This window comes from Osmia bicornis, chromosome 11 (genome assembly GCF_907164935.1).
Source record: "Osmia bicornis bicornis chromosome 11, iOsmBic2.1, whole genome shotgun sequence".
NCBI classification, from domain to species: domain Eukaryota; kingdom Metazoa; phylum Arthropoda; class Insecta; order Hymenoptera; family Megachilidae; genus Osmia; species Osmia bicornis.
In genome coordinates this window covers 7423523-7447792 of record NC_060226.1, presented here as the reverse complement: position 1 = coordinate 7447792, position 24270 = coordinate 7423523, and the positions used below count along the sequence as shown (strand labels likewise).

At 34.0% G+C, this 24270-nt stretch overlaps 2 protein-coding genes and 1 long non-coding RNA gene across 12 annotated transcripts; 2 read left to right on the top strand and 1 right to left on the bottom strand.

The window, feature by feature from the left end:
* Positions 1–1147: 1147 nt before the first annotated feature.
* Positions 1148–14461, top strand: LOC114873291 (UNC93-like protein). Of its 9 annotated transcripts, none has more exons than XM_029181481.2 (11): positions 1148–1994; positions 2686–3037; positions 3108–3532; positions 3605–3810; positions 3884–4049; positions 4119–4275; positions 4365–4497; positions 4589–4726; positions 4791–6335; positions 11394–11516; positions 14346–14461. In XM_029181481.2, exons 2-9 carry the CDS (start codon positions 2846–2848, stop codon positions 5009–5011), a joined length of 1638 nt encoding a protein of 545 aa, XP_029037314.1. In that variant the 5' UTR covers positions 1148–1994; positions 2686–2845; the 3' UTR covers positions 5012–6335; positions 11394–11516; positions 14346–14461. The 9 variants fall into 9 exon arrangements, with proteins under 9 accessions (XP_029037314.1, XP_046143635.1, XP_029037310.1 ...); XM_046287679.1 differs by having other exon boundaries at positions 1149–1704; positions 1814–1994; positions 3884–4275; XM_029181477.2 differs by having other exon boundaries at positions 1149–1731; positions 1814–1994; positions 3884–4275.
* On the bottom strand, positions 7668–23398 carry LOC114873290 (proline dehydrogenase 1, mitochondrial). Of its 2 annotated transcripts, XM_029181473.2 has the most exons (12): positions 23185–23398; positions 22747–23075; positions 14368–14576; positions 14097–14278; positions 12572–12636; positions 12317–12501; positions 12065–12239; positions 11618–11728; positions 11406–11537; positions 11131–11330; positions 10957–11045; positions 7668–10867 (listed from the first exon to the last, which is right to left on the bottom strand). In XM_029181473.2, exons 2-12 carry the CDS (start codon positions 23056–23058, stop codon positions 10662–10664), a joined length of 1866 nt encoding a protein of 621 aa, XP_029037306.1. In that variant the 5' UTR covers positions 23059–23075; positions 23185–23398; the 3' UTR covers positions 7668–10661. The 2 variants fall into 2 exon arrangements, with proteins under 2 accessions (XP_029037306.1, XP_029037305.1); XM_029181472.2 differs by having other exon boundaries at positions 22747–23397.
* On the top strand, positions 14583–16949 carry LOC114873292. Its single transcript, XR_003788914.2, has 2 exons — positions 14583–15100; positions 15714–16949. It is a non-coding gene; the product is annotated as an uncharacterized LOC114873292 (long non-coding RNA).
* Positions 23399–24270: the final 872 nt, after the last annotated feature.

Genomic DNA, 24270 nt, shown 5'->3' with positions numbered 1-24270 from the left:
TAAGAAAGTATCCAAGGATCGGGCCTTCCGTGGACTTTGTCGAGGAAGGGGCACCAACATAGCCTGCATTAATAGGCAAGTATAATTCTTGCGTATTTATCTCTGGTGGGAGTACGAGATACTCTTGATCTTCGATATCCAAGGTTCTTTCTATTGATCGCCTGTATCATGTTCCTTTACAGGCAGCATGAAAAATGTAATCCTTCAATGGCCGACTGTTAAAACTGCAAATCCCGAAAATCTGGATGTGAAAGATTCATATACGAATAGAGAAAATTCGTTATAATTTGGTATCAATTTGGTTCCTTGAAGACTCGAAATCTGAGGTGATCAACCTGCCCTTAGATAGACAGATCTGTTCTTTGTACTGGTTGCATTGTCGTCGTAACATTGACACACTTAACTATTTGATTCTCATGCCAGTTAACGCTGAAACATGTAATAACGCAAGTTCGAAGACTTTCCTTGAGATATCTAAGTACGTTATAGTGATGTAGCGGTTTTAATAGTAGAACGTGACTACAGACCGAACGCAACAGGGCATGTGACTGTATGATATGTACGTATCATTCGAACGTGTATATCACATTCTAGAAATTATTTCTTATCTCAAAATTTGTTACATTTTTCATAAAAAAAGAGTCTGCTATGCTCGATGCTGTACATATGTACATACATACAGTGCTGAGCACGCTAGGGTTCCCTAGGATTCCTCTAGTATCTTCCATTTTCCTTAGGGATCGTGCTCGGTACTATATACATACTTTCATTATTAATAAAGAAGCTTGAAAGCAATAGTGTAAATTAATATCGAGTATCTTTTTCATAAAAAAAGAGCCTGAAATGCTGAGCATGCTAGGGTTCCCTAGGATTCCTCTAGTGTCTTCCATTTTCCTTAGGGATCGTGCTCGGTACTACATACATATTTTCATTATTAATAAAGAAGCTTGAAAGCAATAACTTAAATTAATATCGAGTATCTATTTCCCTAAAACGTAACAGAAATGTATCAGCCTGATACGTAACGAAGCGGAGGTCCAATTTTAATCGGGCCGCCCCTAATGAAACCACGACATGGCACCTGTCCCTTACCGCATCGAACGCGTTAAGTATCCATCAACTTGATCTTCGGCTGTAAAATAGAATCGAGTGGCTGTGAAACGGCTGTTTCACTCTCGTACACTTAAGATTTCGCAGGAACAGGGTAGGATGTAGTACGCACTCTCCCTGTTATCGACCATATCAAGAGAAGTGGTACACCAAAAGGAGAACGAACGATGGCGAGCAACACCGAGTCCAACCGAGGGAGGAGAATCGTGCTCTTGGTGTTGCTACTTTCGTTGGAACCTGAATGGACACTGCATATCCCCGTTTATACAACTCTGATTTACTAAACGTCTTAAATAATCTAATTTTTCTTAACTCGTTTGTTAAATGTACAAAGTTCTACAGGTTGCGCGTGCCCCTACCGCGGTAGGTAACCAACCGAGGTGCCGCGTTTAAATCGCGATCAGAAAACCTCGTTCTTTCGTTAATAAAAAAAGTAGAAAGCAGTTTGTGAAAATTGTGTAAATAAGAACGAATCATTGGAGAAATGAATGATATCGTTGTTGGTATCAATGTGTGAGATTCCCCTTAGTCCTGCGGTTTATAACATGGTTTATCGATTATTGCCTACGAAGATACAAGTGATATAAATACACGGTAAATAATGACAGGAGAGTGGTGCAGGTACATGATGATACGTTGAAACGCAGAACGTTTAAATGTGCTTTCAGCTTGTTACGAATCCTTTGTGATTATTTTTCAGTAGACGAAGAAACTGACGAGTTTAGGTGCTTGTGTGCTTTTTTTAAAGCAGTGTTTTCATCGACTATTTTGTCTTGGTTTTGTATCATGTGATTAACGAATTAAAATGATTTCGATGAGACGTTACCGGATAAAAAGTCATGCTGAATTCTGGATAATAGAATAGTACAACTTTAAGAGACGAGGTTTGTTTTCCATCTTACTTTAAAATTATTTTCTATACATATACAGGTCTTCACCACGATTCCATTTCAAATGGAAATTTATAGTATAAATTCAACAGCTACGAGATTTCCATTGATTTATGTTTCCAATATATTAGCTGCCATCCACGATTGGTCGAAATCCTTCCACGAACCAATATCAAGGCCGACGGCGTTATACGCTTATTAAGCTAACAATTAGTCAGTTCCTCCGTTCTAAGTTCTCGTTCAAGGTCCTGCAGGTGACTACGGGATCTTTATCTTCGTGTATTTTTTCTCTTTTTTATTTCTTGCATAATTGACGCGATTGCACTCCAAGAATTGCCAGATCAATTATGCAAGACTCCCGCGAAGTACCATCGCAATACGGAGATAATGAAGAACAGCTCACCGCGTTATAACGGAGATTTCACACGAATCGATGAATCCTTCCATTTAAACTATCGAACAGTTTATAATTTTAACATTAACGTAGTGGAAATGAAAGAGCGGGATCAGTAATGGATTTGGTACATCCGGTTCTCGTTGTTGACTTAGAGTTCGCTCGAGAGATGATTTCAATCCTCTGCCGGTCAGTTGGATGGTCCGTTATCCATTCACCCGCTCCACTGCGCCTTTCGTCAGTTCACTCTAATCACACCATAAACATTGTAATAACTTTTGTTAATTTCAGGTACACGTAAGGAGTAGATGAATGGATGGAAGGTGAAAGAAAATCATCGCAGCAATGTTAATAACCGCACGCTTCCTTGACAATGATTCGAACGAGAATCAGCGAGGCGTTGGGCTCTAAGGAGATACATTAAAGAAGGAAAAGAGGAAGAAATCAAATCATGGGCTCGTTGCCAAATCTTCATGAATTGTCGAAGGAGAAGCTCGGTAGTCCTGCTTACCGACCAGCACCCATCGGTGGTTTAGGACCTATTCGGTTACCAGCTCAACCTCCTCCATTAGCGCATACCCATAGACGCGCCAGAAGCAGTGGTCATCACCACACTCTGTGGGACAATGATACTATGCTGGAGGTACGTTGTAATGTTTAAACTTAACATTTAACACGGTGTCCAACCCTCTCCAAATAATGTTAATTTACAGCATATGGCAGCATACTCTCCAATCTCCTGTCGTTCAACCAGAACATCAGCCTTGTCCTGGCGTCGACGAGATTCGATGAATTCCTCTGCAGGAGCGTCGTCTGTGCGTCGTTTGATAGCAGCTGTAAGGGCAGCACCTTCAGGTCCAAGACCGCCGAAGAAAGCGATTCTAAGGCATTGCGCTGCTCTTCTATTAGGACATGCGAGCTGTTCAGCCGCGACGCTGCCCATATTTCCCTTACAGGCTGGTCTTGGTACCTTCAATCCTCAACTGGGGCCGATGTTGTTGGCTCTACTTTTCGCAACCGCAACGATCACCACTTGCTTCGCGCCGATCCTCGTCCAGCGATTTGGAACAAATCTTGCAATAAGCAGCAGCCACGTGGCCACCACCATTTTTGTCGGAGTACATCTTTATCCTAAATGGTGGATTATTTGAACTCGCCAAGATTTAATCGTGTATACGGATAATGGAATTATTGATATTTTTATTAACAGGTACATATTGCTACCCAGTTACGCTATGCTGGGTGCATGCATGAGCCCAAGTTTTATAGCAAGGGTGTCACATGTAAATGCTTCGGCAACGAGTTTAGCTCTGGTATCTGTCGATCCTGAGGATCCTGATGAAACAAGACGCGAGTGCCTTTTGAGAAGACTTAATCGAGGGATTAAATTAGCAGAAGATTTCGGTCTTGCATTGGGTATGAACGTTGAAAATCCTTGGCTATTATCTTTGAAGAGTAAAGTTATTTACAAATAAAACTTTGTCCTCAGGTTGTCTAATCGCTGCCATACTTGTGAAACTAACAAATTCAATATCGCTTAGTACAATAAACGGTGAGGTAAATGATATCTGCGGAGCAGAATATTGTCCAGAAGAGATTTATCTTTACAATGGCACAACTAATTTACCTACATTATCATCTGGAACATCAAAGATGTTAGTTAGCATATGGCTCGGTCTTGCTGTACTAGGTTTAAGTATATCCTGTGCTTTCCTCGATTCTAGAATGAAGGAACCACAGACCGTAAATGAAAAACATAGCACTAAAAGTATTCTCACATCTATAAAAACTGCATTTCAAGATCCTAAGTTACAATTGGCTGCGCCGTTAACGCTTTTCATCGGACTTGAACAGGGTTTCATCTATGCAGATTTTATAGAAGTAAGTATCCACTGTAGCGAAAACTATTTCACCATTTGAGTAACTCTTATTAAGTTAGTTGCATAAACGTTTCACCTATTATTTTATAGGCATACGTAGTCTGTGCATTGGGAGGAGCTGGTACAGTAACATTAAGTTTTCTAAGTTTAGCATCTTTGCAAGCTCTCGCTGGTGTTACTTTATCCATGCTTTTGAGGCATATTAAAAGGTATTTTGTTGTAGGTAAGTGGTATAATAATCATTCTTTTATTGCTGTTAACAGTTTTAATTATAATTAATCGATATACATATATATACATATATTCTTGAAAAGTTGTAGGATTTGTATTTCATGCGTGTTTATTACTGGTCTTGATCACTTGGAGACCATCTGGTGACGATCCAGCACTTTTTCATGTTATATCTGCTGCTTGGGGAGTTTGCAATTCCATTTGGGAAACTTTAATATACAGTAAGTTACATACCATCCTTTTTGTATAGTTCAAATATTAAAAGAAATCGTTTAATCTGTACAGCATTAGTATTGGGATTGTATCCAAATTCTTGGCAAGGACCTTTATCAACGTCCCTCTTTTGGAGGTGGCTTGGACTTGCTCTGACTCTTGGTTTACATGGATTGGTCTGCACACGATTTCGTGTACTTGGTCTTGCTTGTGTGCTACTTCTCTCGGTAGTTCCTTACATATGGTTAGAGATTAGACTGGCTAAAAGAGGTAAAAGTCTAGCACCATTGTGACTGAGAGATCCAACTACAAGTGATCTGGGTTCAAATACGAAAATAGAAGCTCGTTACAGAGATTGAGATAAGTTCGTTCCATTTGGCTTAAGAAGGACAAGGAGACATAATAGAAACAGGAAGCTCTTTCCAGGACACAGTATATGTAAAACAAAGAAACATTCAAGACGTAGGGTAAACAGTGTTGCTTTCACGTGTAACACTGAAGAAAATCAAACTACAAATATTAGTACTATCGAACAAAATGTATCCGCGAAAGAGGTAGTGGCAGAAGTTTCTTTGCCATCTACGAATGAACATCGGACAAGCGTTACAGACCACTGCAGTGTTCTTCCTGTATCTGAAGGCTGAATTTTTTATTTCATTTTGAATAAACTCTCGAAAAGATTTTAATTACGAAATATAAGTAATGTCCAAATATTTCTGTACTCGGTACGGAAAGGTTTAGATGCGAAATATGTCTCTATATAATATTGAGCACAACTTATATTTTATATCTGGATTAAAATTAAAAATGAAACATTATTCAATGATTTGATAACAATATATTTTAACATGAAATGTTAACAATTTTACAGGCTTTGTCAACCGATTAAACATGATATACTCAACATAGTCTTTCTTAAAAGTTGAATGGAACGAACATGAATAAAATAAATCACAAAGAATTCATCATCAAGCATAAATGCTCTTACAGAAAATCTCTTGTTCCGTTATAGTACGAACAATTTAACATGAATTGTCGTACAAGACTGAACGATCATAGCATATATGTAGTACATATAATGTTATTAACGATTGATCATCGTAGTATCTTTCTGACAAATCACTGACGTTGAAACGTCGAAATGTACCTGATGTCTTTCAAAACCAAATTAATTATAATTGTGCGTGGAAAAAGAAAAAAAGGAGATCGTTAAAATATATCTGCCCTGTATCACAGAAACGAAAATACTATAAAGTATTTAATATAAGCATAGGTGTCTATTAATTCGTTCAACAGGAGACCATATTTGTTGTACGAGTTTTCGTTCGTTCTGCGCATGCGTGGTTCAAGCACGCTACTTCTGCGCATGCGTGGTTCGAGCGCGCTACATCTGCGCATGCGTGGTTCGAGCGCGCTACGTCTGCGCATGCGTGGTTCGAACGCGCTACGTCTGCGCAAGCGCGTAGTGGTACTGCGCGGCATATCCAACCATCTTATATTCAGTATACTCCCGATCTTCGTGACGTTAGCACGTGTTTTCTCTATTTGTATATTTTTTTATCCATCACGTGAAGGTAGAAGAAGGAGTAGAGAGCCTTCCTCAACTGCGTAAAACAGGTATGATCCCTTGTTGAACGAATAATAGTTGAATTATAATTACATATTTACGGTTGATACCAAAGCTTATCATTCGCATAAATAAGTAACAATTCATTGTACAAATTGTACATTTCTAATTTAAAAAACCAACAACAAAACGTACGCTTCAACGAACAGAAAAAAGAACGCGTTACTCAATTTTTATGGCGCCGAATGCATTATTAACAAACTCACTGATCGACAAATTTAGAAAAACGGAATATTATAAGTCTTTTCTAAATAAGACATTTATTTTCCACGTATTATTTGTTACGCTGGGGATTGTGTACATCTTCAACGATTCAAATACTCTGTCCTCTTCTGTAGAGGATGGGCGACGCAACTGTTCCAGGTGATAACACCGTTATTAACGCATTCATGAATAAATACCAAAGGAAAAGAGCACTATATCAGTAGGCTCTTAGATTTTATAAAGTATAATGCACGTGCAATTAACAATTGCATCAATTTTTAAATGGAAATGCATATTTCTTTTTGCATAGATCGATTCCCCTATTAATTCTGCGTAAAAAATAAAAATAAGTAGTTCTCGAGATTTAAAAAATTGATGCAATTGTCAATTGCACGTGCATTGTTTGCACTTTACAAAATCTATGGGCCTACCGTTTTAGTGCTCTTCGAACTATTTATCTTTCTCCTTTGGCATTTTTTCATGAATGCGTTAATAACAGAGTTATCACCTGAAACAGTTGCGTGGCCCACCCTGTATAATGACCAAATCGTAACGTATAGAAACATTTGAAATTTCTTGATATTTATCGTGTTTTTGGTACATTCGAATGTAACTTGGGCTTCTCATGATTAAGAATAAGTAGAAGGAAAGGAGTTTTCTCTTTTTCTTAACTAATAGAAGTCTAAGCTGCACTTTACTGTACATCATCTTCCAACACATTTCTCATTGTCTCATAAGTATACATTTAATTATGCTTCCCATAGACGTCACTATATTAATAATACAGTTGTTTTATTAAAAGTTTTCAACTAAGAAACCTTTAAATACAAAATAATACATGTTTTCTTGGACATTGTTACAAAATTTAAAAAATCAACATGTTTAACAGTAATTTTAATAAATAGATATTTGTATGAGATATTTCCTAATTCATAAAATTAATCAGACAAATAGCCGGACTATTTGTACGTTCTCCAGGACGATTTTGAAAAAAAAAAAAAAAGAATCATTCTTGTTGCCATCATTTTCAAGATACGACTGATAAATTTGTATAAACTCATAATTATGTATTCAGACAAAAAGTAACCAATATAAAATTAAGTCATGTAACAATATGATATTTGTATGTACACTGGATATATTTTGCAATCTTGAAATAAATTGTATTATTAAATTCTATATATATATATAAAAGAAACAGTTCAAAGAGATATGCAAGAGAAAATATTGTTAATCGTTGCTAAAACTAGGACAAGAAACACTACTTCCAACGAATTCTTGAATCTTCAGCAATAAATGTGCTCATTCTGATTTCGATAAGAAGTTTAAATGGTTGAACCAAAATTATACATAAAATGAAAGGGAAGAAAAAAAGAAATGGAAGCAAATGTTTCTGTCCTAGTATATGAGTATGGATTTATAAAAAGAGTATAACGGAGTATGAATATTGGAAAGGCATATACTAATTGTATTTCATGAAATAATAAATATTATCTTATTTTATATTGTCCTCGGTTTCGATTAACTTTTCTTTTTGACAATTTCAACTTGTACCTAATAAAGTCTCTCTAAAGGAAAACGAATAGCAGAACATTATTAGAGGTACATACTTGTTTTATCCTCATTTTCAATTACATTTCAGTGTACCTACACATATTAACTTTCTGGTTTCTTTCATTTTTTTTTTTTTTTTTTGTATTTGTTTTCTTTTAACACTAAATGTCAAAAATGACATAGTAAACACCATTGTATTACTTTCATCACAAATATATTATTCACACATAGGCAAATATTTATCATAATTATCGAGCCAAAGAAAGGTATATGCTATATAAGTTTCATTCTGGCAGTAAACTGTACGTTCTGGATAACGAACGTTTTCTTTCTTATGTACATACATGTATGTAACTAACTCGTACAACCGTTGCACGAGGATAATTATTATTTTTTTTAATTTTTTTTAATTTTTTTTTTATTTTACTTTCTTTAGTCACTTTAAACCCTACCTCACTGGTGATGACAAAAATGTAATCCATCATGGCATATAAGTCTATAAACGTATAGTATACAAGTTATAACATTAACTACCTAAATTATTGTCATCATCACGAGACGTGTAGAAGTTAATTAACGTATCGACATTAAACAGTCGAACAGCTAAATTATAACAAACAGAATTTTATATACCTAAATCACTCGCATTCAACATACCATTATCCACGTAAAAACATTTAGCTAATATAGCATGTGTATAACTTCAACAATGCCTCTTTATTCATCGTTTAAATTTCCTTCTAGGTTGCAAATATAACATGATTCCGATATTTGCATGATGCTTAACAAAAATCACATTTCTTTTCTTTTAAGAAAAATAATACTTATACTTGACAACTGAAAATACAAACTACATACACATCTTGAACGCACTTACAACATGTAACAACACAAGAGATGATTACAAATTGTGATAATCTATAGAAGTAAGATGTTTACAACAGACGTAAGATTGTATAGTTATAGTATAATCAATAAAAAAAATAAGGAAATTCTGTTTTGATTAAAAACCAAACAACATAGCAAAATACTGATGATCAAATGCCAAAACGTTATTGAACTACTTTGAAAACTATCCACCACAGGTTGAATTATTTTCATTGCTGGCGACGAAAGTAACATCTTAATGTTACGTTTTGCCACGTAAAAAAAAAAAAAAACAAAAAAATATACATAACATTGCTTATGTCTTTCAGTTAAATAAATAAACTTCAGCCAAGCGAAAGCACAGGATTCGTCATTTGATGTGTAAAACAATGAATTGAAACTCGACAAAAATTTATTGTTTATAAATTATAAAGTTTCCTTCATGGTTTTTTTTCTTCTTAATTTTCTTAAAAAGAAAAACGATTAAGAACTGCATATAAGCCAAGGCGCATCCTCTAAACAGCGCCATACATTTATGATTATTATCTCCTATTTGTTGAGAGAAGAAAAAGCAACATTAGGCTAAAGCAAAATGTATGAAAAAAATGTATGACAACATTGTAATTATAACGCATATTTTTTGTTCCAATTCCAAGTTTCATAGTTCATCATTGTTTCAGCCTAAGATTACTTAACCCTTATTTAATATGCGTAATAATTGCACACAAAAAATGGCTCTTATTACAGTCCAGAGAAGAAATTGAATAAAACCATCTGAAAATGTTTGCGTTAATTATCAAGAAATTGTACGAGCCATTTTTCTGAATAATGTGCAAACACTCCCGATTAAACAGATTCTACTACCATTCGTAAATTTGCCAAATAGTATCACTTTGGTAATATCCCTTCCTGGTAACTACGCATAGAATATGGAACTAGTTTACTGAATATTTATTCCACACGAATATTTGCTTAATTAAATATAGTAATACGCCGGCGTCAGGATTGCAATATTTTCGTATGGAAATTTGTATTATTTTTTTTTCGAACAATTAAAGTAAAGTACGTATGTCAACAAATGATCAAACACTCACTGCGAGATTCTTAAATAAAATAGTATAAAATAGAGAAATGAATACGTTTTAAATGTATATTTTGTTTAGAATATCATTCGGATGTTACTTTGAGAACTATTTCATAGAAATTCTTTATAAAAAAGAAGAACAATATTATTAAGAGTCAATACGAATCTTCATCCTTTTTTCTCTTTTTTATAAAATAAATTATTAAAAAATGACTGTACATGTTCAATAGAATTAGCGAATGCGGCGTGTATTGAACACGTGATAATTTATTTAACAAAGCGTAAAATGTGCTTCTTCTTTATAAAAAGTCGTAGCGTTTTATCACTGAAGAGTTTGTTTCTTTTTTTTTCTTTTTTTTTCTTTCTGACAATGGGCATAACGAGCAATGAACATAGTTCTACCACATGGTGCGATATTGAGCAGTTTGCACTTGATAATTGTCACACTAAGGCAATTTTGTATAATGATTAACACTGCATATACTTCCATTCACACGCGCTCGCGTTGCTCTGCGTACCACAAATCTTTTTTTCTTTTTAATAATTTACAATCACTACTTAAGTTTGATGCTTAAAATCTGTCTGTGCAAACGAAACGACCAACTGCTCAAACGGGAGTATAATTTCCTTTAGGTTTGTAAAATAATTGCCCCTTCACGGCGCGCCTCACAATCTCAGATAACAAAAGATTTTTTTCCTTCCTGATTTTTTTAAGTATACCTCGATTCTCTTGGGCACGCCGAGAAAGATACGGTAATACTTCTTGAACTGGCCCATAAGGAATATATTTATACGCTGAGTATCCAGACTGACCTGAAATTCAAATCAATTACATTATTTTAAAAACTTCAATCATTTATTATTAAAATTATTGAAATAATAAACGATCAAAAATGCTATACCTAGCGGAAATGTAATATAATCACACATTCCCAATAACTGGCCGAAACAGATCACTTTGTCCTCTGGTGAGATTCCAATCTCCTTCATTCTGTATTATTACCATAACGCTCGTATTAATAACAAATCAATATATAAATTATCGTTAGAATTAAAGAAAATATTGTTTTACATACTTCTCGATAGCAAAACGTACTGTGTCCTCGTTATGAGAGGCAACCATAATTCCTATCTTTTTAGGATCTTCTCCTTTATCTTTGTACTGTTTCATCCGCCTTAAACATTCCATCAGAGTCTTATGGTAAGATTCAGTAGTAGCATCGTACGTAGGATTTATCGGATCAGGATAACCCATAGCTGCCGCTCTTGCTCTCTCCTAAACGAACGATCCAAAAAATGTAATGAAATTAAGGAACAATAATAAATTGAAATGTTTCAGTAGGTACATTACCTGATCGATATACGCTCCACGAACAAGTTTAGCACCGAAATAAAAGTTCTGACGTTCAGCTTGTTCGAGATCCGTTTTCACTTCATTATATGCTTCTTGCAAATATGTTTGGTAAGTATTGAACACCACAGCCTATGAAGTACACCATTTGGATTTAGACCACTGAAAATTTACTAAGTGATAATATCATATTTACTAAGCTAAATTATTACCTTATGTGTATTGTACTTGCGCATCATTTCCAACGTTAATCGCGATATCGCAGGTTGGAAATACGTTTGTTCGGCGTCTACCATTAAACGTACGTTTAACTTATCAGCCACCTGAAAGAAAAGTTAGCAATTCTGTTTCTGCTAACAAAACTAAACCTTTTTTTTGTTATATTTCCTATACACCTAGTAAAATTATTAATAATGTATTTACATCAACGTGTAAGTTTCATTAAAAAAGAAAGAAAAATGGAAAAACGAGGGAATGATGTAACAGTAACTTACATATTATACAAAATATAGATCCCCTCCCTACACCCTAATAAAATGTAAAAGAATGATTTTAGAGCTATTCCTATTAGCATCCACGAAAACATTAACATTTTCAAAGCTCTAATCTACATCTTGAATTTATATTTATACTTATACTTCGTTTGAAAATATTCGTACCGTAACAATGTTATTCAGACGTCTTATCATGTTCCTGAACATTTCTTCTTCCTTTGACGTTAGCTGCGACATCAGCCTCACCATTTTACCAGTCTTAATATCGGGTACTTGGAACGTTTCGCTGAGTTCATAATTCTCGTCTAGAATTCCACTCCAAGGGAATAAATGGATAACACTGAAAGTAAAAAATAATTTATACTCATTCGAATAGCGACACTCGGTTAATAATGAACAATAATTTCGATCAATTACCCCTCCTTATCCGATTGAATCTTTTGAAGGAATTTTTGAACTGTCACCTCATCTTTGATGTGTGCTTCTTCAAATTTCTTCATAAAATCATCCGGTTTCGCATGATGGGTTAAAACGGCACCCTCACCCCCAACTACATCCGACATGTATTGTCTTGCTCGCATAATTACTTCTGATAATTGGAGCTGTAAATAATGAAATGTACAATAGTCAATTTGTTTGGTTTTTTTTTAAGGGTTTCACTTTTCCACTTACCAGAAGTTGTGGACGGCCAAGAGCTGTTAATTTAATGGCTGTAATACCAACTCCCATTGAAGCCGCTGTAATGAGTAACAAATATATTAATTACGTTAATTGTAGGATATAGAAAATTGGTCTTAAAAAAGAAAATTCAATAGAACGTTCATGTCGATGTGAGAAAAAAAGTTTTTCTTTTACCATAACTAAACTCAATTAAATAAATATATATTTTGTTCAAGAAAGGGAGTTAAATTTTTTGAACCAATTTAAAGCACCGTTATGTGACGTTATTTGGTCGCATAGCAGAATACAAGATTCTCTACTGGAGATATTTATAGACGGTACGTTTTCGTATTCTTGACTAGCAAAATTTCTGAAGTCCACCCTAAAAAAGTTTACCTTGGCACTGTTAAAGCAGATAAAGCATTAAAATTGCTATTGAACTACTATACTATATACAGCATAATACATGATAGAAAATTAAATGTTCTATAATTTTACATTGTTATTCAATGAAACATTATAAAATTGCGAACATTTCAGATATCTTCAGTTATCATGATTAGTGAATTAATTCGGGAGTCTAGCTTTTTAGCTTTCTCTTTGTTATCCAATTTTGGTACTGATTTGGAATGTTCGAGAACACAAACAGTCTCATGTCGTACCATACATAGATACATACAGTGGGTCACAAAATTATTCGCTCACCGTTTAAAACAGAATACCTCATTTAAAATTGGACCAAAAGACGTCAGGCTAAAAGACAATTTTTTAACTTTTTCATTTGAGCCTGTAATGAAAATTTAAAATATGACAATTGTAAATTTAAATATGTTATGTGTAGAATTAAAATTTACAAATGTCATATTTTAAATTTTCATTATAGGCTCGCATAAAAAAGTTGAAAAATTACCCTTCGCAACTTTTTTTCTCACGATTTCAACAAATTGTAATTTTTTAAAACGATAAAAATACATATTCTCAAAAAGCCTCAAGTCATTTGGTCCAATTTTAAATGAGGTATTCTGTTTAAAACAGTGAGCGAATAATTTTGTGACCCACTGTACATACATAATGTATGCGAATTCTAATCTTGGATACACATACTTTTTAGGCATCAATAAAAATTATAATCCCATTAAACTGGAGTATAATTTACAATGTACAATATCACATCCTATTAATCACCTGTTAGTAGCGTTCAATTTTTCAGGTGCGCTAAATATTTTCAATTACAATGATTTATGAAGTACCGATAAATCTCGTTTGCGATAAGCATTTCATTTTGGAAAATGAAAACACGTGTATCCCTAGGAAGAATATCGCTTTTCCTTCATGGCCAATTTTCTCTCAAATCTAATTCAAACAACTTATGGCATACATGTTTTGTTATATGATTTACTTGATATTCTTTACAACTGTTTTCCCATACTTCCAGAGAATATCAGTAATCTTGTAAAGCAATATTTTTCCTAAACATTATTTTATCCAGAGCTTCCTTTTAACGATGCTAGGATAATTTACCCAAAACCTGACTCACCGGCTACAGATTCTAGGCATTTAATAAAAATGTCCATGTTACGTTCACAATTAGCTTCGTTTAGGTAGAAGTACGTTCTCGCTGAAGATACTTTGTATCGACGATCAGCGAACGGTCTTGCAACATGGTACTTCTTCATCGGTCCTTCTCTCCTCTCATCTCCAGCTTCTGATACGGAACCTCTGTTAAATGTTACAAATTATTTTATTGTACTCTATTGTATTTTAATAGAATCGAATAATTTTTCAGGTGAACTGATGCCAACACCTACTGTATTTCGCGTCGTTCCGCCTCTTCCTGGGAGATATCTTCTTCAACGGAATAATCAAGGATAGGTTTTACACCGAACTGTCGTAATCTATCCAGGACAGGAGTGATCTGCGCCTCGTCTTCGCCGGCGACAAAGTGACCGTAGAATGTAGCCTTCATAAACTTTGTAAAAAGTTTCTCGCCAAGCAGCTTCTTGGTGATTTTCATTATCTGAAACAAATGGAATGAGAAATATGTACTTAGGAAATACTAAATTATTCAATACTAAGAATAAGACTAATGAAAAAGTAACTGATGGACGTAAAAACGTATTCAACATTATGCATTATATAATCACTTTGAAAATAACTTTGTTCATTTTTCAGTCTCTTTATTCTGGTCCATTAAATTAACTAGTTAGCCACAAGTACGTTAAAACCACAAAATTATAAAACTAGGTCTTTAAACTTCACCGCAGTATTAACATGAAAACTACTTTAGTAATTTTCCTGATAAAAACTGTGCCTTGTATTTCTGTTCATTTAAATACCACTTCTTATCCGATGTAAAATTATCTATGTTATAATTATTTTCTGTTACACATCGCATTTCTATTGTAAGGAAAAAACTCCTTCGAGTTTGAAATTCGAAAAATTTCCTATCGATTTGTATCGTGTTATAAATAATTTAAAAACTTGAAGAAGACAAAGACAATATCTGTGAACAAAAGGTAAAAAGGAAGGAAAAATCTGCTGGTAAGAATTAAACGAAATGATTGCATTTAATAAGGTGGATAATGTGACGAACTCTTATCTGAATTTTACGTATGAATAGGCTAGATAAGAGTGCGATACGAGATATGTATTCGAAATATGCATTGTAGACGCGACAATCACACACGTCATTGATTAGGAGGACATGTAGGTTGTGTGAAGTGCACCGACCAACTTTGCCAAGATCAATAAGCTCTTGGCAAAAAACGTTCACTCTTAGACATTAGCCAATCGATAAAGTGCTACTGTCAGAATATTCGTTGTCTGGAACTCGGAAATTTTATATTTATGAAAAATTTTCCCTGGATTAACATTTATACGTTCTTACATTATTTTCATTTTTCGAACATTTACACCGTTTCTTTTAATATCACTTGGAAAGAGTATATTTGAAGTAGCAGTGAATTGGTCTGCGATCGCGATTGACCCAGTTCCATCGTCCAAGGGTTGAATACCCTACTCCACCTCACCCCGTACCGTAATTCTACCGTTACTATTTAATCTTCGCGTCAATGCAGGGTCATTCTGACCCGCTATCAATCGCGTACTCCTTTGACAAAAGGATTTAATAGAATCGTCTATTTAATTGTTACAGATTCGGAAGCGTGCTGCTAATAATTGAAGCGACGAGTATACCAAGAATTAACCGGTGTTATCTGACTCTACCTCGCTCGACTCTGATTGTCAGTGCGTCAGGGGTGAAAATAACGAGAGCTGTAACGCTTTCATTATCACGATATTAAGCTGGAAATTTTGTTAATTTATGCGGGCAAATTTTTCACTGATTCATGGCTCCATCGATCACTCGTCGACCACAAAGTGATGATAATTCGAAAAATGAGGCAATTTCATTTCTGTTTAATTGCAATGGCTGATTAGAATTTCAGGTGTGATCGATCACTCGTCGATCACAAAGCGATGATAATTTGGAAAATGAAGCAATTTAATTTTCATTTCATTTCAATTACTAACTAGAGTTTCAGGTGTAATCGATCACTCATCGATCACAAAGAGATGATAATTCGAAAAATAAGGCAATTTCGTTTCTGTTTAATTTCAAAGACTAAATAGAATTTCAGGTGTGATCGATCACTCGTCGATCACAAAACGATGATAATTTGGAAAATGAAGCAATTCAATTTCATTTCAATTACTAACTAGAGTTTCAGGTATAGAAATTAATTTATAATATTAGATAATACTAAGTCGAGATTCAAGGAGAAAAAGAAAATGCAATTAGTCGTAAGTTCGAAATAGATCCGTAGGATGGTCGTGATGCAAATGGAAAGGGTTGAACGTAATTACGAACACGTTTCTTCATCGATTCGATGTCAATAGGTTTCACAAGACAATTTATCGTGAATTCGTAGGAATCAAGTATCGAGGGAATTTCCAATTGTTAAGCAGACCACCAGACCACTTCGATATGTAAAAGAAATTGATCATTGTGATCTGTTTGTTATCTGAGATTTGTCATCTGAGATTTCAGCTGATCTCTCTAATTAACATACATAAATGATCAATTAATCTTGCGCGACACTTGTCGGATTAATCGACGATGCAAATATCATATGATCTGTATATTTTTAATACCGATTTAATAATAGATAAGAAACGTCTGAACAAGGTTTAAATTTCATTGTGATAATAGATTTAAAAATAATACTCGGACGGTAATTTTGAAACAACTCTGTCGGACAAAATGCTTTTCTCACTACAATTCTCTGCAAATTATTCGTTCTCATTAACATTACATTATATAAAAAAACAAGATTAACACGTGCTTAATGATTTGTAAATTAGTCAAGTAAATGTATTATTATCGAAGGTATTTGGATAGTTTGTACTTCGCATCCAAACGTGAATCATTCTTCATAAATTATTTTCAATTTACTCGGTTGAGATTTCAGTTTCGCAGAAACTTTGCATTCGATGTTGAAAAGATAATAATTAATCATTTCTTTCTACGAAATGAAGTTACTGTTTTGAAAATCAAAGTACAAGTTCAATAGACACAGATTTATTATGCATATATAATAGGTGGATTTGTAAAGTATACTTAAAACATTCTTACTGTCAGTAGTTTCATGATTATGTTACTTATCAGTAAGTATATATGACGTTGGCAAACTTGAATAATCTTCGTAAAACTTTCTTATCGTCATTACATAAACAAAACATTAACCGATGTGTACAGGGTTTTGTTTCAGTAAATATGTATTATCAATCAATACCAATTGACGGAGGGTGTTCTATGCAACTCTAAAAAAAAATGAAATAGTTTTGAACGAAGAAAAACCTAAGCCTCCCTCTAAAGCAGTGGTAGTCAACCTGGTCCCTACCGCCCACTAGTGGACGTTCCAGGTTTCATGGTGGACGGTAGGGGTTTTGTTCGATACTGAAGCACTTTCCTTTTTTTTTAATTTAACCCATTATCCGTCAGTGTCCCATTTTTGGGACACATTTTCACGTTTTCTTGTTTTAATAACTGCAACTTCTAATAAAAAAAATTTGAAAATGTTGTCCTAAAAATGAGACATTGGCGGATAATGGGTTAATTTACTTTTTAAAAACATTGGAATGGAAATTTTACTTCCATTACTATTTCCTTACTTCGTTTACTACAAGCAAAGTTACTTCCCTACTAATAAATCACCATTACTGTGGAACCGGTGAGAGGTTAGAAAATTTTACTACTACAGATACAAAACTGAGCGGTAGGTATAAAAAGGTTGACTACTCCTGCTCTAAAATATCATTGAATTTTCATATTTCGGATCCTGTAGACCCCGCAATGAAAGTTGAATGATTTTTCGCTAAATTTTAGCCTGCTCTATTGTGGAAATTTTTCGACCAGCTAACCTTGAAACTAAAGCACGCGTCGTTTAGGTTTAGTTCAATGAGAAACCGTGATTTCTCTTCCTCGCTTTCTGATTCATTTACATATATGTATTCTTCTGCTGTTATACCACGTGTCGAATAAATGATCGGTATTTTAACACTGGCACAGCTTAATCAAATCAATTTCGAAGTGAAAAATATGAAAACTTAGTAGTTGTTCGGTCTAAATTGCATTTACCTGGTTAAAGCCAGTTAAAACTACCTATCAATTTTTAACCGCAAAGTTTCGTAACTTTCTGGTACATTCTCTAGATCTGATGAAACGATGAAATTTTATCCAGGTAACCTTACAGATACTCTTGATTTATTATATCGCGAGATAGACATTTAACAGCATCGGCTATCGCGAGGGTCACGATGGCCGAAGGTAAAAATTTAATCATTCTAATACAGAGATACAATAAATCCGAGTGAACAACGTGATGATCGGCGCTAATTAAAGACGGTTCGTTTGATATGCAAGAAACTCATCTGCTCGTCTAAGCACGTGAATCAGTCACGCGGCATAGCGATGAATCGATCAGTATGTGCAACGCAAATACTGATTCTACTCCTAGATGCGATGTGTATGAAAAGATTCTGAAATAGTGTCGTATCTGTCTGGCAAGTGTCTGAACGAAGTCTACGACAGCGACGAGGTTCGAGGCAACAATCTACTTTGAGTCAGCGTATCAGGGTTACACAGCCAGACAGATAGACAGTGTCTGGAAACGGCAAAGTGAATGCACCAACGCAATGATGCACCCATTCTCACACCATACTCTATACACAGGGTGTCCCGTTATTTCTTTAATTAATCCAATAAGGAACAAAGAATTTTTTTCTATTTCTATCTTTCACATTATCGCGTTAGAAAATTACTAGGCTGTAGTTCCATGTTTCACCACCGGTATAACCAAAATTAGGATACGTCCCCTGTCGAATGAGCCTAGTTTCAGGTTGCGCAAACGAATAGTGAAAAAGTTATAACCGATTGAATTTTTATATTTTTTATTTAAAAGGAAGTTTAAAAAAATTATCACTAATTAACGCAAACATCCTGTGTACTTTGAATTGGAATATCATTAGCGGGATAAAATGAACGATGCACCAATTAATCTATCTTTATTCCAGCAGTGTTTCGCCTAGCCGCCAGTCTGTCGTTAATATTCAGTAATTAGAATCTGTACGCCTTTTCAATACTCGTCACACGCGACCACTGTATATCAGTGAACAAACGGGTCACGCGGAATAACAAGCGCATATTCTGATATCGAGTCGTAAAGAATCCGATAGAAATCGTTATACGATCGTAATCACCGTTCGGACTGTGTTATTAATTGTTTTATTCTTGTCACGAGGGTAGATATCAACAACATTCACTGCCGAGCCGTGGGGGTCGTCGGTGTCTGGCGCCTCAAATTAATATAATCCTCTAATTAATCCTTTCACCATCGATGCACGCGTACAAATCAATTTGAAATATTCGTGATTTCTTGATTCATTAAGATCATAGTTACTTAAAATTCGATAGTTGATAGTTTTCTCAAACATTATAGTAATAACTGTTGGATTATGTGCACGTAACAATCATTTCTTATATAAGACGAAGGATAAAAAATATTTTTAAAATAATCAAACAGAGTACCGCATCAACGTTTATTCGTGTACTGAACAAATATTATCTCTGAAACATGATCATTTTTATATTATTATTAAAAGAAAAAAAAAAGAAATAAATGATTTTTCCTTCATCATTCGAGGGTTCAAAAAACGTTTATCTCCGTTGAAAAATAAGCTGTTATCGTACCTTTATGATACACTGAGAATTTCATTTTTCAAAATTAATAGGTTTCCTCCCGGTAGCTTCTAATCAAAGATCTTCGGTCTCCTCTTTCATCCAGTACTAACACAATTTACAAGGAATATTAACCCTCTTGTACATTCAGTTCAAATGGATTTTATTATATAATTAAAAAAAAAAGCATAAGTATCTGTTTCTAAATTTTTATTTTTATATCTTTCGTGAAAAAATTTTTACGATATTAGAATTTATTATTACAAATAGAATTCTATAAAGAATGAAAAAGGAGATAGCATATTGTTTTGTTATCGGTAACTGAGAATGTAATTACTCGGACACTTGAAATTATCGTTTGATACAGTGCATATTGATTAGATAAAAAATCAGAGAAGCTTCATACCAGCTGTATCATTTAATATTTTTAATCGTGGAAAATCCAGAATAATAAGCAGCCGTAAATCTTTTTCAACGAAACGAGATTGCTCGGGACAGTCTGAAAAGGGGATCAGTATCATCTTAAGATGATTATCGTAGCATCAAGTGACTTTATAAGATGGCTGACAATTTTTCTTTTTTGCATAATAAATAAGATTGTTACAGAACTTTGCATAAATTTTCATAATTAAATAAGCTTGTACAGTTGTTAAAGTATAACTTCAATTGTATTTCTCTTAAGCTTCTTTTCGTAATGTGTTTCCAGCTGTATTTACATATTACGTTTATTATAGTTATTTAAACTGAAATTCTACGCGGGTATTTATTATTTTTACCAAAAAATTCTCTAGTACTTTCGATCACGTGATTTTGGATGATGAATCAAAGAGATGTAATTTTTGTGCAATCTTTCGATATATCGAACACAACATCGCGTATATTTCTTTGAATTTCGTGGAAATAATTTATCGATAAGCGTTCGATGAATATAATTTGAGACACCGCGCCAAGTGATAAAGAAACTAATCACAGATACTGTTTTACGTTTTGTTACGTTTCGAAAATGTGTCATCAGATAATTCGATACAACGATTTTTTGGATGACGCATCTGAAACATAATTATTATTTTCCACATATTTTATAGGGATAAATGTTCCTCCGTTTATAGGGATTAATTTTTAGAAGTAGTATTGTGAAATGAAAAAATGATTACTTGTCTCGCCAAGTAAAGAGGTTAGAGTAGAAACGTTATTACGAGTCATGTCGCAGTTTAAAAAATCAATAATGATCAATAGAAGGGTGTCATGGTGGTGTCGTACATTCAGGATAGGAAATGAATCACCAAGTACTAGAATATCTATTTATGCGTAACCGACAAGAAACCGTACTATAATTAAACACAAAGAATTCAATTTTCGTTATAGCAAAATATCGTGTTCTGATTATTATACATAAACAATGCAATTATATATTTTTGACAGAACACGTAACGACGACTATTTCATACCTTAAGAAATTATTAATAGCCTACTTTAGACATTATTAATAGCGACGAGATGATGGGTTAGAACAATAGAGCATTAATGGCAGGCCCATATACCATTAAATAAAAATATTTAAAGCACTATTTAAACGTAATCCTGTACTCCAGCAAAAAACCATATCTGATGTACATTATAAAAAAAGAATTTAACGTATCACGAATATACGAATGGCGATAAAATTCTTGTTAATTCGATTAGATATACTATTAATATCCTGGTACACAATGAAAAGTAAAGAAACAAAAAAAAAATGATACAGCGATACAGTTTACATTTTACTTTCAGAATTAATTTCGTAGCTTGAAAGTAAACAGCTGAACATGAATGGAAGGATTTTTATTACAACAGAAACAAGGAAAAAGATATTCTCGACGATGTTAAGGAAGATTTAAACGGTCCTTTGAACGAACATTTCTAAAGTGTTACGTAATTGGTTACCAGTTTGCGACAAAATTGCTAGGTCGATTCAATGTATTAAGCATTACTAAAATCAATAACGCGCCATGCCACGTCGTACAAATCGCGTACGAATCCCGACGCTGTCAATAAAAGATGTCACTGTTCTACCAACTAATTAATGAAAAGTTTGGAAAATACACATCAATGAATTGCATTCATTAACGTCATTTTAGTGAAAGAATCGTCTACTGATTTATTCGACCGACTCCTCCATGGAATCCCCAACTTATACTGCATTCTCAAGTATGCATCCTTCCGACATCTACACGCATTGTATAACGAACAAGTAGAACCTAGGAACGAACGAACGAACCAACCAACCATTTCCCTCAGATGGTAGAGAATTACGTATAAATCTCCTGAACGTAGTTTTTATGACACATTCATCACTTTTAATTACACATTCATGTACATACATGTATGATTTATTTCCACGATATTTTTTTAAACATAAAATGAATATCAATTATATTTATATTAGTTACATCAAATATATTAAGAAAAACTATAGTTTCTTCTACAGAAAACTGAATTACAATGATAAAAATGAAAATGACAGAAACTTTAACAGATATTAATTGTACACTGCCATAATAATATTCTACATTGTATGACGGATTAATCGTGGAATTAATATTAAATAAGAGGTACAGGATAACAAATATTTTTGTATTTTACATTATTATAATCGTTTAACGAATCTGATGAGAAGAAACGAAATCTAAAAAATAACCTTCCAGCATTTATGCCACAAATGATCCAATGATCTTGATATCCTGAAGTACATGATGAACAGCATAAAGAACACATGTCAATCTATTTCCCTCATTTTTCATTCTCTTTCTCTCTCTCTCTCTCTCTCTCTCTCTCTCTTTCTTTCTCTCTCCCTCTCTCTACGTCACACAAAGATAATTCGTTTACAATATATGGATATACATACATATATACACATTATACATATAACGTCATCAGATACGACAACTATTACGAATCATGCAAAACTTACCTTCATATTGTTCTCGACGATATACTCGATTGAACATAGTTGATAAACAATATAAGCACGTATCAGTTCTTTAGTGGTTTTACTTTTAAAGGCTGCTATCGGATCGTTAAAGTTTAAATCCAAAGGATCAATCTGACGAGTAATCGGCTTCACGTTAGCGTTAGCAGTAGTGCCGGTGTATTCGCGTTCGTGCACCTGCACCAACTGCACCGATGGCTTCGTTACGTTCTCTAGAAACCCGACAGGAAGTGGTACACACTTCCTTAGCTTTTTACCGGCACTGCAACGCGGCACCGATCTCAAAAACGCCATACCTTGGTGTCGCGTGTCTAATGTAAGAAATGTCAGCAATCAGACGCTATGTGTAGAAAATGAATGGTAACCCAGCCAACCTAAACCGAGACAATTCCTTTTCGAAGTTTCACTGAAAATACGTACGAGCTAATATGTACGGTTGACCGTTCCACTGTTAAACGAATATTAAGCAAGGCTATATTCTCGGTGACAAAACGGGGTAAATCCAACCTGCCACGATCGAGTCGGAGACCCCAATACCAATAGAGGTATCTCGTCAAAGCTTAAGCCGAATCACAAGGTGGGGTACTCGCAGACATTCAGCGACGTACAAGGCAACCGCTTACCTTACGACAATACACTCTAATAACGTAAGATCTATTTGAAAGATATGTTTCGAGACAACTTTAAAATGTTCAGAAATTTTTCAACAAACGTTCTTTTTTATTTTGTTATAAATATAACGCGGCAAAGTGAATTTCAATTGTTGTACGTTGCCCCAATTATCACATTGTAACGATAGTTACCGGTCCTCTCATTGGACAGTCACAGAGGTGTGTTCGGTTTGGCCAACGTGATTGGTCGGTTAAATTTTGGGAAATGCCAATAAATGCGCCGTAGTGCAACGCGCACAGTGGCGCAAAACACGTTTTGCATTGCCCTGAACTGTGCCATATAATTTTATTTCATTGGTCACGATGTATATTTCGATAATTAACTAATTTAAACTACGAATGACATTTGTTAAAGGTATATGTATATATATTTTATTGTATTTATTTATCTTGTAATATATCTATTACTAAATACCAATTATAGACTATTATACAACATGAATTATTTTCACTACATATTTTATATATATATATATATGCTTTACATAGAATGAGTAAATCTTTGTTTATGGTATTTTAATCAATCAATAATATGTTCAAAATATATAAGTATTATTTCAATCAATTCGCTGTATAATTGAAACACGATAATTTCAATTTTATGTATTTTTAATATAAGTTCCATTTACAACATATAAGTACATAACACTAATAGTAATTTTGAACTGAAATTATGTTTTACTACGGTTATTACATGAATACATGTCACATTCTTCTTTGATATTTTATGTAGTTTATATCTATTCCTATTCGCTATATCTTTTTATGGCTTAATTCTTTGTTTGTTTTTTTTCTTTTAAATCAATAAGCAGTACATACATACGTGTACTAAAAC

Bases quoted from the DNA above. Each gene is read 5' to 3' on its own strand.
- LOC114873291 (XM_046287679.1), top strand. From the start codon at position 2,846: ATGGGCTCGTTGCCAAATCTTCATGAATTGTCGAAGGAGAAGCTCGGT. The intron at 3,533-3,604 runs GTGGATTATTTG...TTTTATTAACAG, and splicing joins GTACATCTTTATCCTAAATG to GTACATATTGCTACCCAGTT. The intron at 4,727-4,790 runs GTAAGTTACATA...TAATCTGTACAG, and splicing joins TTGGGAAACTTTAATATACA to CATTAGTATTGGGATTGTAT.
- LOC114873290 (XM_029181473.2), bottom strand. From the start codon at position 23,058: ATGGCGTTTTTGAGATCGGTGCCGCGTTGCAGTGCCGGTAAAAAGCTA. The intron at 12,502-12,571 runs GTAAGTGGAAAA...CATTATTTACAG, and splicing joins TTGGCCGTCCACAACTTCTG to CTCCAATTATCAGAAGTAAT. The intron at 12,240-12,316 runs GTAATTGATCGA...TTTTACTTTCAG, and splicing joins ATTCAATCGGATAAGGAGGG to TGTTATCCATTTATTCCCTT.